This window comes from Carassius gibelio, chromosome A4 (assembly GCF_023724105.1).
Source record: "Carassius gibelio isolate Cgi1373 ecotype wild population from Czech Republic chromosome A4, carGib1.2-hapl.c, whole genome shotgun sequence".
Lineage (NCBI taxonomy): Eukaryota > Metazoa > Chordata > Actinopteri > Cypriniformes > Cyprinidae > Carassius > Carassius gibelio.
Window position 1 is genome coordinate 27,238,412 of NC_068374.1, and position 12,280 is coordinate 27,250,691.

At 36.2% G+C, this 12,280-nt stretch overlaps 2 protein-coding genes across 5 annotated transcripts; one reads left to right on the plus strand and one right to left on the minus strand.

Annotated features, from left to right (window-relative positions):
- Positions 1-5: 5 nt before the first annotated feature.
- On the minus strand, positions 6-3,363 carry LOC127975385 (26S proteasome regulatory subunit 7). Its single transcript, XM_052579424.1, has 12 exons — positions 3,185-3,363; positions 2,856-2,893; positions 2,655-2,736; positions 2,460-2,559; positions 1,885-2,016; positions 1,717-1,789; positions 1,537-1,632; positions 1,263-1,427; positions 1,093-1,180; positions 584-786; positions 368-464; positions 6-269 (listed from the first exon to the last, which is right to left on the minus strand). The coding sequence occupies exons 1-12, from the start codon at positions 3,252-3,254 to the stop codon at positions 112-114; spliced, it is 1,302 nt and encodes a 433-aa protein (XP_052435384.1). The 5' UTR covers positions 3,255-3,363; the 3' UTR covers positions 6-111.
- Positions 3,364-3,736: 373 nt separating this feature from the next.
- On the plus strand, positions 3,737-10,471 carry LOC127975401 (PR domain zinc finger protein 4-like). 4 transcript variants are annotated; one of them, XM_052579448.1, is made up of 12 exons: positions 3,737-3,857; positions 4,195-4,245; positions 4,337-4,452; positions 4,566-4,754; positions 5,518-6,282; positions 6,357-6,506; positions 7,088-7,206; positions 7,783-7,868; positions 7,977-8,104; positions 8,198-8,626; positions 8,938-9,106; positions 9,781-10,471. In XM_052579448.1, the coding sequence occupies exons 3-12, from the start codon at positions 4,338-4,340 to the stop codon at positions 10,115-10,117; spliced, it is 2,487 nt and encodes an 828-aa protein (XP_052435408.1). In that variant the 5' UTR covers positions 3,737-3,857; positions 4,195-4,245; position 4,337; the 3' UTR covers positions 10,118-10,471. The 4 variants fall into 4 exon arrangements, with proteins under 4 accessions (XP_052435408.1, XP_052435413.1, XP_052435417.1 ...); XM_052579453.1 differs by having other exon boundaries at positions 3,741-3,853; XM_052579457.1 differs by having other exon boundaries at positions 3,776-3,857; positions 4,174-4,245.
- The last annotated feature ends 1,809 nt before the right edge of the window (positions 10,472-12,280 follow it).

Consider the following 12,280-nt stretch of genomic DNA (forward strand, 5'->3'; position numbering starts at 1 on the left):
TGTACTAAGGATAAATGTTTTTATTTAATCATTGATCTCACAACAAAAGTGACGAAACACATGGGAATCCTTGAATTATCAGGCAGAAAACATTTAAGTGGAGAAAAACATTTAGTTGTAAGTCATGTAGCGAGGGGTGGCGCTGAATTTAGCGTAGGATTTGATGACTTTGTTCACAGCCTCCAGAAAATCTTTCTCTGTAGCGATTTTTCTACGAGCTCTGATTGCAAACATTCCTGCCTCTGTGCACACGCTGCGAATCTCAGCACCTGAGAGAAGAAAAACACAGTGAGCGATGTTAACCTATAGCTTGCAAGGCTTCCATGTTTAGGCTAATGCAAATATTCTTTAAATTGTGTGAACTCACCTGTGCTGTTAGGACAGAGACGTGCAAGAAGTTCAAAGCGGATATCTCTTTCCACACTCATAGAGCGGGCATGGATCTTGAAGATGTGAGTACGTCCCTAGAAACGGCACAAATCGTTACTTGCATCTCAATATCTATCAGAATGTGATATTATACAATGTCTATCTTTAGAGACAAAATAGCTACCATTTACTAGCTATTGTAGCTAACACTCACTTCCAAGTCAGGCAGGCTGAACTCAATCTTTCTGTCCAGCCGGCCGGGTCTCATCAGAGCGGGATCCAGGGTGTCTGGTCTGTTGGTGGCCATCAGGACTTTAATGTTTCCTCTGGGATCGAATCCATCCAGCTGGTTGATCAGCTCCAGCATAGTTCTCTGCACTTCATTATCTCCTCCAGCTCCATCATCAAAACGGGCACCTGTAGGAGGAGCACAAGCATAATAAATCTTAGACAAAAACAAAAGCTAACATTTAAAAGGGACACATGTGAAACAAATCTGGTTGGTTACCAACATTCAGCAGAAGAACATCAAATTTGAAACAATATGAGGGTGAGTAAATGATTCTAGAATATTAATTTTAGACTTGACTACCCCTTTAAATATAATAATTGGCTATTCACACAGAACTCCACTACTTTGTCCTACTTTTCAGGCAACACCGTTTGAGATGGCCAAAAGAAGCCTGAATCCTCTGACCCTGACTAGCACCAGATTCATTTTACCTCCAATGGCATCAATTTCATCAAAGAAGATCAGACAGGCTTTCTTGGTCCTTGCCATCTCAAACAGTTCACGAACCATCCTGGCACCCTGGATTTGACACAAAAACATGTTGTTATACAGACTTTTCCAATGCACTATTTTTTAACAGCTTGATAGAAAAGGCACGTACCTCTCCAACATACTTCTGAACCAGCTCGGATCCGATGACTCTGATGAAGCAGGCATCAGTACGGTTAGCCACAGCTCGTGCACACAAGGTCTTCCCTGTACCAGGGGGTCCAAACAGCAGCACTCCCTTTGGAGGCTCAATTCCCAGGTTCACAAAGCGCTCAGGCTGGAATTAGCAAGATAGAGATTGATTTTAAAAGTAGAGGTAGTATTCCATACACATAATATCTACAGTTTATTTTTAATAGGTACTTTTGGATGTAGTCGTGACTCACATGGAGCAGAGGGGTCTCAACCACTTCTCTCAGCTTCTCGATCTGCTCTTTGCAGCCTCCAACATCACTGTAGGTCACATCAGGCTTCTCCTCCACCTATTTATGTACAGTGCATAATTATTCCTGCAGTTTGGCCTTGCCTTACATTCATGATCCCAAGCAGTCTAAGCTTTTTCGTACCTGCATCATAGTCACAGTAGGATCGATTTTGGGTGGCAGAGGAATATGGATCTGATATTTATTCCTGTCAACCCTGTTGACAGATACAGAATGCAACTCTTTTAGATACAAGCTGAAAAGTTTAATAGAGTAAATACAGAAATGTCTGATCCTTTATTTCCTGCTTACCCGACCCTCATTCCTTCCTCAATGTCAGTTGGAGCGACCTGATCGCTCAGGTCCACCACAAACTTGGCAAACTGTTTCACATTAATAATGTACTTTGGATCCTCAGAGTCAGAGTTGATTATCTTGGTGCATCTATAAACAAATAAAAACAGAGTTTTTTAATGGCTGATACTGATCTACATATCATTTAACCACTTTATAATATACGACAATACCATTGAAAAGTCTGGTGTTGGTAAGATTTCTTTAAAAAAAATGTTTTCATGTTTTCTTATGCTTACAAAGGATGCTTTTATTTAATTATAAACACAGGAAGAACTAGTATTGTGAAATATTACAATTTATTACAGTTGCTCAAGAAACATTTCTAAATATTATAAATGTTGAAACCAGTTGTGCGGCTTAATTTGTTTGTGGAAACATAAAACTAAATGTTTTAGTGCCACTTTTAATCAATTTAATGCATCACTTCTGAAAAAAGGCATTGTTTCTTTTAAAAAGGTTGTATATTATAATCAAATAATCCATTCCTTTAAGGGTAACCCTTAACAACAAATGTTCTCATCCTCTCATACCTGGCCACCTGCAGTGGCTGTTCACTTTGTAAAGTCTGTTTGTCTGCAGCCAGATCCCATAGTGCTGGAGGAGCCAGACCTGTATCAGACTCCTTAATACCTACAAGACACACAAAATACAGCATCAATGCATGGGTTTTACAAAGCAGTGATCCATAACATTAATTCCCCACAACGCAATGACAGCGCATTTACCTGTGAGCTCATTTATCTTCTTCAGAAGCTGTTGAATATCATCTTCCACTTGTTTAATCTGCCTAGAATACGTGCTTTGACCCTATTCACAATAAAAAACAGTGAATTCATTACAATAACATTGCGCTATAATTTATACTAAATGAACTCCATGTCAAAACATCTTTTGACTACCAATATCTTTTGAGTACTAATACTTACATAGGTTTTCAGCAGTGCAATATCTCCTTCATCCAACGCTGAGAAATAAAACACAGATCAAGACAGATAAATAAATGAGATATGCATAAGTTACACACTGACATAACTAATACTGAGACATCTGACTACTCATATAATGAACAGTAGGGTAAATAAGTTAAAATAAAGTCTGAAAACAATGGGGGAAAAAACAATTAAATAAGTTTAGTCAAGTTGGTTAGGCTTTTGTAAACAAATTCCGACTGCAGAGCGGCTAGTCACTAAATGCTAATCTGTCTGCTAATTCATCTAATTTAAAATCCCAAACGGCCTCGCAAAGAAGAAATTACATCGGATTGGTTTGTCTTCTTTCTCCTCTTCTTTTACTTTGCGTTGCTCGGTTCCTAAATAATCAGGCATGACTGCTTTTTTTTCTTTGTAGTAAATTCTTTCAGAGAGTATAGAAGCGAGATTACACAGCAGGTTTTCAGAGAGGAACACAGCGATTTTCTGTTCCTGTGCGCAAGGTCACCGGAAACTGGGATTATATTTCAAACCAAAAGTTAGATTTCGCCCAAAAATTATTCAAATTGCCTTTGTGGTCATACAGTCGGAAAGAGAAGCATGTCTACCCTTATAAATTATTTGAACTTTTCATAAAACAAATAAAATAGATATATATTTCCTTTTAAATAATTATTTGAAATTTTGTGTACGTAATTTGGCATTTTTACATAGATCAGTGCATTTGACCTATTTGTGTATTTTAATCCGTTCCACATTTTTTTCCTACACTATTATTGGTTATCTATGGTTGTTTATATTGTTCATTAAATACATAAATACAAACATAAATCAATCAATTAATTAGTCTGGCTTGTTTGTATTGACGGAACATGTTGAGGGACTCTTATTTTAAAACATAACCCCGCCGTGAGTCACACATTGTTTGCCTTTAGACATGTTTTTGTTTTCATATCACAAATCTTCCACGGAAGGTTTAACATCGGTCCTTTATTGTAGGTAAATTAATTGTTTGTCTTTTAAATAATATAAACACATTGAGATTAGCACCTTCTGTTATTGCATTTTTCTTAGGCGAGTTAAGTGGCTAACTCAGTAGCTTCAAACACTGGCTCTTTCTTGTCGATGTCTGTTACACATACATATTTCTTTAAATATTTTGTAGATATTTATGAGTTATTATTATTTCGTTATCAGTTAAGTCACTAAAACAGCTTGTCAATTCAATTAATAGCCAGAATGAGTATAAAAACTGTCTTAAAGAGGCTGATGACATAATATTGTGATCTAAACTATACGTTTTAATTCCTAAAAGATGAATCCTTCCCTTTTCCAGATCCTAGAATGCATCCATCGCATCAATGCCTTAAGTGATCTGTGCTGTCAGGTAAAAAAAAACATATCATTTATTCACTTCTGTTTCAGCACAAGCACTATATGAGTTGTATTTCAAATGCAATAACATTTCTTCTGTCCAGCATGAATGATATGAACCTCAGCCCAGTGGGCATGGACCAGCTCAGTGTGCCGCCTGTGAGTGCAAGTCATCTCTGCCTCCCCACATCTCCAACACACAATCCCATCACCACTCCAGGTCAGGACTCGAATACCTATTAGATATGTATACATATGTTGGCATGATGTTTGTTTGTTATGATGTGGGAACTTTAATTTATGGAGATGTAACACTATCTGGCTTTATTTCAGGCATGCCAGTCGCTATACCCAGCTTGGGTCCATCACTTGGGCCTCTTCCTTCTGCACTGTCCCTGATGTTACCAATGGGACATTTAGGGGACAGAGGTGTTATGTGTGGCCTTCCAGAGAGAAATTATACATTACCACCTCCTCCATACCCTCACCTGGAGAGCAGCTACTTCCGACATATCCTTCCAGGTAATGTTGCAGGAAAACTGTTAAGGTGTACTTCAAACCAGGGGCTTACAATCTTTTTGAACCCAGGGATTCCCATAATGTAACACAAATCTAGAATTTCTTAATAATACAGTGTAGTATCTTATATTAATAACAAACATATTTTTTGCAATGATCCTGGATGCACTGTTCAACTTTATTGTCAAACAGAGAGAGATTTGTGTTTGATTAATCACGCAAGATTAAATGTTATGAAACATTCAACATTCAAACCCATTTTAAAATATAAAAATGTATTAATATATCAACAACAAAAAAGATATGTAGATTATTTGTGTTAAATGTATTATTGGTAGAAATCTTATATTTAAAAAAATATTTAATTTCTGTCAAAATACATTTTAAGTAAAGCTTTAGAGCAAATTCATTGTCATTAATTTTTTTTTGGTAGAAACAATTTTTTTTTATAGAATATATTATTTTATTTAATAAAAGCTTTAGAGCAAATTAAGCATTTATCAATGTTTAAATACATTTTTCAATAATTAAGTTTATTTTTAAAAATAATATATGCACTTTGAGCTCATATAAATTTTTACATGTAGAAATAATTTAAATCTTTAAATACAAAATGACATGTATATTTGCTTAATTAGCTCTAAAGCATTAATTGTATTGTTGGCAGAAACAATATATCATATAAAATATTTCATTTCTGCTTAAACATATTTCAACATATCCTTAAACATATCTTGTTGTTTTTGTTTTGTTTTTATATCTTTAGGTATTCTGTCATATCTGGCAGATCGTCCTCCTCCCCAGTACATTCATCCCAGCAGCCTTAACATGGATGGGACTCTTTCCGTGTCCAACAACAACCCATCTGGCTTAGACCCGTATAGCGGCCACGTCGGCCCTCTAGAACAAGGCCTGGTGACTCTAGACACAAGACAGGTAGGAGGCCAGGCTGGTCTCCACCAGGGAGGCTCTCACGAAGTGCAGCTGGACACCACCGGGTTAACCATGGAGTCACGTGAAAGTAGTCCGATGTCTCCTGATGGAATGGAAGAAGACTTGGCCACAATGGAGGGTGTCGTGGTGGCAGAAACCCAGCAGCAGCTGGGTACCAGACCTCAGCCTCATGAGGGTTTGGCAGGTGTGGACTCCTCAGGAGGTGTTATGCCCCTGCATGGAGCAGGTCTCGAGCTCCCGGTGGTGATGGAGCAGGAGCACATGGGCGGCAGAGTAGGAACCAGCAGTACAGGAGCCGGCGGTCCAGGGACGCTGAGTGAAGCCTTGCACTCCACTGGAGAACTGAGCTCTGGGGTGGTTAGTGTGGTGCTCACAGGGACCATGCCATCACAGGCTCAACTAGAAGCAGTATCTCTACATGGACCTTCAGGAATGGGACTTGAGTCTGTTAACGTGTCACCCATCACTGCAGAAGTGTCTCTTGGACCAGACAACAGTCTGGTGCTGGTGAACTCTACCTTGCAACTAGAAGACTCAACATCTAACAAGGAAAACATGGCCAGTGCCTTCAACATATGTAAGTTTTGCATGCTGATTTTGAGTAGTGGTAGTATTTTAGTCCAATCTAATGTATTCTATTACATCTTTTAGGGTGCACTTTATGTGAACGGTCATATCCGTCGGACTGCCCTGAGCATGGACCTGTCACATTCATCCCAGACACACCCATTCAGAGCAGAGCCCGCCTCTCTCTGCCCCGCCCCCTGTGCCTCCGCATTTCTGTAGCAGATGAACCCATTGGTAAATGCATTGTATACAATTCTCACAATATAGTTAAATAACACTTTATTTTGCAGTGTCCTTTTTTAACATTTTACATTTACTTACTAAATGTATAACATTAAATTATGCTCGTATTAATGATCCAATATCATAAATACAAGTAATTAACCCTAAACCAAACCCTAATCCTAACCCTAACTTTCTAGTAAGTACATATTGTTAATTCATATTAATAGTATTAATTTGTATAATTGTACTGTTATAATGACACCATAAAACAAAGGGTAGCCTGTAGTTGTTATAGTTTATTATTATATGTTATGGACACATTTATATTAAGGTTTTGTTGATATTTATTTTAATAAATAAATACATTTAAACTAAGAAATAAAATAAATAGTTTTAAATGTAGGGTATAAGTAATCTTGTGTAAGTAGGGTACAGGGGCATCTTAAAACAAAGTCTAACTGTTGTTTGGGTGAGTGACTTCACCAGTTATCTTGTTAAATGTAGTTAATGGGAAGTAAAGTCCATTTGCTTTTGAAAATGGAGGATTTTGTTGTGTTGGGATTGCTGAAGCTACTTTTGGTTTCCTTCAGGTGTGTTTGCTAGAGAGACCATACCCTCCAGGACCTGCTTCGGGCCGATGGTCGGACAGCACTGTAGCAGTGTAGAACTTACAGACTGGTCTGATAAAGATACTCCTCAAATATGGAAGGTACTTGAAAAATATTTTAATACAAGTGACATACGGATATACTATTGTTTTTATATACAATGTACATTAAAAACTTACACAGTTTTGAATGTACACTGTTCTGAAGTTTTGAGTCTTTAAAAAAAAAAAAAAATTAATGTCTTAATATGTATTTAGCTAGGATGCATTAAATTGATTAAAAAGTGACAGTAAAGACAGTTAAATAAGATAAAATGAATACTTTTTTTCCAAATAAATTCTGTTCTTTTGAATTTTTATTCATAAAAAATACACAAAAATATGAAGTTTCCACAAAAATATAAAGCAGTGTTTTCAATTTTCATTTATTTCATTTACAAATGTTTTCAACATTGAATAATTACATCTTAAAAATATATTCAAATAGAAAACAGCTATTTTAAATTGTAATAATATTTCACAATATACAAACATTTTACAGACCAAACTATTCAAGGTAGCATATAATAAATGGCATAATCTACCATCTATCATTTTATTCACTATAACACTGACATGTCATGTTGTAATCCTAAGAATGGCTTTAGTCACATTCACTGTGTATTTAATCTAATGTAGATGTTTCACAATGACATCCAAGAGTTCTGTATTGTGACGACAGATGAGCATGAATGCAACTGGATGATGTTTGTACGGAAAGCAAGGTAACCACATCACTTTATCCTTAAAAAAACGTTTTCATGCCAGTTAAGTCTATATTGAAAGCATGCAATGTATGAAAATAATCACACTAAAATCAACACTGTTTGCAGGACTAGTGAGGAGCAGAATCTTGTGGCATATATTGGCAACGGGAAGCTCTACTTCTGCACGTCCAGAGAGATTCTACCAGATCAGGAGCTGTTGTTCTATTACAGCAGGGACTACAGCAGACAGCTGGGTGGGCTTCCTCTTGCATGGATCTGCCCTAACCTGTAAGAAGATAATTGTACCGTATATCCGTATATATTATTCTGTTGCTGTGTCTCTTCAGGTGTGCCCAGAGTGCCAGAGGGCCAGATATGTCATTGTGGAAAAGAGTGTGCCTCCTTCACAGAGCTGAAATCTCACCTCAACAGCCATGCCCAGAGCCACAGCCCCACCCAAGACCACCCTGCTCATGCTACACACAACCAATCCCAGTCGCAGGAGAAGGTGACCAACGAGCCGTCCCAGTCTGCTTCCTCCCCACAGTGGCAGTGCCACTCCGATGTGCATGAACATTCCAGCAGCAGCAGCAGCCACGGACACGGTCGCGAGAGGAAGTTTAAATGCAGCATGTGCACACGAGCGTTTACTACATCCACTAAGCTAAATGTGCATTTCATGGGGCACATGGGCATGAGACCACATAAGTGCAGCTACTGCAGCAAAGCCTTCAGTGATCCCAGCAATCTCAGAAAACACCTGAGAATCCACACAGGTAAATGCACAAGTTGTACATACTTACTTTTCTGAAAACTGCATTTGATTCTGTTTCCAAAGTCAATATGAAATATAAATGGATCTTACTTTTTTAAGATCTATTAAACATATCCATTATGATCAAATCGACCCTGTTTGGAAATGCATTACATTATGGAAATCAAGTGGTGTATGACCTGAAGTTAATTTGTTTTCAGTGAAAGAACTTTCAGTATAGAACTGCTATTAACTTTCTTTATTGACCAGAGAGAATATGCTGTCATCATTACTGGTCTGTTCATGAATTACATGTGTTTTCTTTTTCCGCAGGTCAGAAGAACTTCAGGTGTACAGTATGTGGGAAGTCTTTTACTCAGAAAGCACATGTGGAATCTCATATGGTTATACACACTGGTGCCAAGAACATTAAATGTGACCATTGTGACAAGATGTTTGTGAGGAAACAAGATCTCAAACAGCACATGTATTCACATTCACTGTAAGGCTGTATTTCATATTTATTCAAATTCATTTTAAATATTACTTACAAATTTATAAATAAATGCTATGAATAATTATATTATATAATATTATAATTAACTAATAATAGAAAATAGTACTGCTATAAATATTATTAATACAGTCTACCATTTATAATATATATAATAAATATATTTTTTTTTATTAAATGTATGATTAAATTATATGCTAATATATTTTACAATATGTAATATAACATATAACTAATAACAGAAAATGTTATTAATATAAATAATAATAGTAACTATTGATAAAATTCTAGCATTTCATAGTCCAATGAAACCCTACTTTTTTCTATTGAATTTTTTTTTTAAATGTAATAGATTTATTTAAATGTAATATGTTAAATTTAATATAACTTACGTAATATATGAATATAAAATGCATTGAGAATTTTAACTTTCAGAGCATGTCCTCCAAATATTTTACTTTTTATTGTCAAAACCTTTTACATTTATTCATTTAGCAGACGCTTTTATCCAAAGCGACTTACAAATGAGGACAGTTTTAAAAATTTTCCAAATATGATTTACAGACATATGGAATAATGTAATTAAATTTTTCTTAACATATAATTTTCTTACCTGTATTAATAGCCCCTTTGTTTCTTTGCTTATCTTTCGTCTATTCCAGAGACCGCCAGATAACTTGTCCAAAGTGTGACAAACAATTCTTAAAGACCGACCATCTGAAAAAACACTTGAACTCTCACGACGGGAAAAGGGACTTCATCTGTGAAAAGTGCAACAAGGGCTTTCTCACTAAATACCACCTCACACGCCACCTCAAAATCTGCAAGGGTCCTAAGATTGGTCGAGGGGCAGTGCAGGGTGAGGAAGGGGAGGAGGAGGAAGACGAGGAGGAAGATGATGAAGAGGAAGAGAGGGAAGCTGAAGGACAGATCAATCCAGCCAACGAGGAGGACTGTGGAATAGGCATGAGAGGATATACTTCAGAAAAAACAATGTAACTTCACTCTTAAATGTAACAGGATGAAGTTAAACTCAATCTAGCCTATTTATTTGTCCTTTTTTGTGTGTTCTTGTTCTACCCCTCAGACTTTAATTCCTGTAGCCAAAATTTGTGTATACCTACATCAAAGGGCCAACAGAAATGTTATTAGATTTAAATTATGCATTACATATTTTCAAGTCAAGTGTCACTGTACACGGTTAAATTTATAAATTAGACATTGCCTTTTTGTATTTATTGTTTACAGTGCTGCTTCTTTGTTTAACCTGTTTGTTCAGTTTATTAGTTCACAGCAGCCAGGACTATTCTGTACTCTGTAATTATATTGTAAATAAATGAATGTTACATTTTACACGCAATCATTTTATTGTAAATAATTACTTCTAAATAAATATTAATATGTCATAAAGCGCTACGGCCATATGGGTAAGAGGACGAGATGCCATAAGGGTGAGAAGTAAAATCAAGGAAGCAATAGGAAAGGTAGAAAAATGGTTTCTACAAGTAAGTCTTGTCATATGATATTTACCAGGAAGAAAGGGATAGATAAACAGAAGCTACAGTTATATGGCCACAATATGGAAACAGTAGATCATTTTAAATATCTTGGTATTTGGTTAGATCAAAAGGGAACATGGAAAATACACATTGAAAAGGTGGAATCAAAATGCAAGAAAGTCATAAATTTAATGAGAGCGGTAGTGGGGAAAGATTGGGGAGCAAATAAACAATCATTAATGTATATTTATAGGGCTCTAATGAGGTCAACAATAGATTATGGATGTTCTGTTTATGGAGCAACAGCTAAAACCCATTTATTGAAGTTAGATAGAGTTAGTAATAAAGCATTGAGGATCTGTGCAGGTGTAATGAGATCAACACCAATTAAAGCAATACAGGTTGAGTTAGGAGAAGTGCCCTCAGACCTGAGAAGAGATAAAATCATGCTTACATACTGGAGTCGCTTAAGTGGATGTGGGTTTGAAAACCATGCTAAGAGCATTATTCAGGAATGTTGGGAGTATAGTTCTTTTAAAGGTAATGGTTTTGGATGGGTAATAAAGACTAAATCAGAGGAATATAGAGTAAATAATATATGGTTTAACTCCCCTACACCTATCAGTAATATCCCTATTTGGTTATTTCCAAGAACTGAGATAGACTTAAATATATTGGAATTAAAAAATGAATGGGAAGAGAGTAGGAAAGGACATTTGGCAAGTCAGTACATAAGGAACAAATATTACAGTTATTTAGATATGTATATAGACGGATCTAAAGATGAAGAGGACAAGGTAGGAATAGGAATATATATACCAACAATGAATATAAGCATTGGGAAAAGACTACCCGATCAGGCATCAGTGTACACGGCAGAGATGATGGCGATTATTGTAGGACTGCAGTGGGTTGAGGAAGTAAAACCAGACAGAGTTGTGTGTTGTGTTGACTCTGTAGCAGCTCTTTATAGTATTCAAAATATGAAATCTAATAGAGAAGATCTAATGCTAGAAATTCAACAAAGTTTATTTAGATTACAGAGACTACGGATAGATGTGAGATTCTGCTGGGTACCTGCCCACACAGGTGTACAAGGGAATGAGGGAGCAGACAATATAGCAAAAAAATCAACTAAGATGAACAATGTCATAAATATACCTCTTGGAAAAGGAGAAGCTAAGGCGATAATTAAAAAAGAAATGTTAAAGAAATGGCAGGATAGGTGGGATGTGGATAAAAGTGGAAGGAAATATTACAGCTTGCAAACATTTATTAATGCTCAGGGTGTGAATAGAAGTAACAGAAGAGAGGAGAGTGTTTTAACCAGGCTAAGGTTTGATCACACAGGGTTAAATAAAACACTGTTTTTAATGGGCAAAAGTCCATCAGATGAATGTTTGGAATGTAGGTCCAAGGAAGATGTAGAACATGTATTGCTATATTGTAAGAAATATAGAGATGAGAGGATGAGGCTAAAACAAAAGATAAGTCAGACAGGAAGGAAGTGGAACCTTGAAGGTTTATTAGGCACAACAGGAGATGGGGTAAAGGATACACAGAAAGCAGTTATACAATATCTAAAAAATATAGGGATATACAATAGGATATAGAAATTTTATTTTTATTTTTTTTTTTTATTATTATTTTTTTTCTATTTGAT

Coding starts and splice junctions, on each gene's coding strand:
- LOC127975385 (XM_052579424.1), bottom strand. CDS start 3,254: ATGCCTGATTATTTAGGAACCGAGCAACGCAAAGTAAAAGAAGAGGAG. Junction 1,428..1,536: donor TTGAGACCCCTCTGCTCCAT/GTGAGTCACGAC, acceptor TGCTAATTCCAG/CCTGAGCGCTTTGTGAACCT. Junction 270..367: donor TCTCTGTCCTAACAGCACAG/GTGAGTTCACAC, acceptor TTCTTCTCTCAG/GTGCTGAGATTCGCAGCGTG.
- LOC127975401 (XM_052579448.1), top strand. CDS start 4,338: ATGAATGATATGAACCTCAGCCCAGTGGGCATGGACCAGCTCAGTGTG. Junction 4,453..4,565: donor CAATCCCATCACCACTCCAG/GTCAGGACTCGA, acceptor GCTTTATTTCAG/GCATGCCAGTCGCTATACCC. Junction 9,107..9,780: donor CACATGTATTCACATTCACT/GTAAGGCTGTAT, acceptor CGTCTATTCCAG/AGACCGCCAGATAACTTGTC.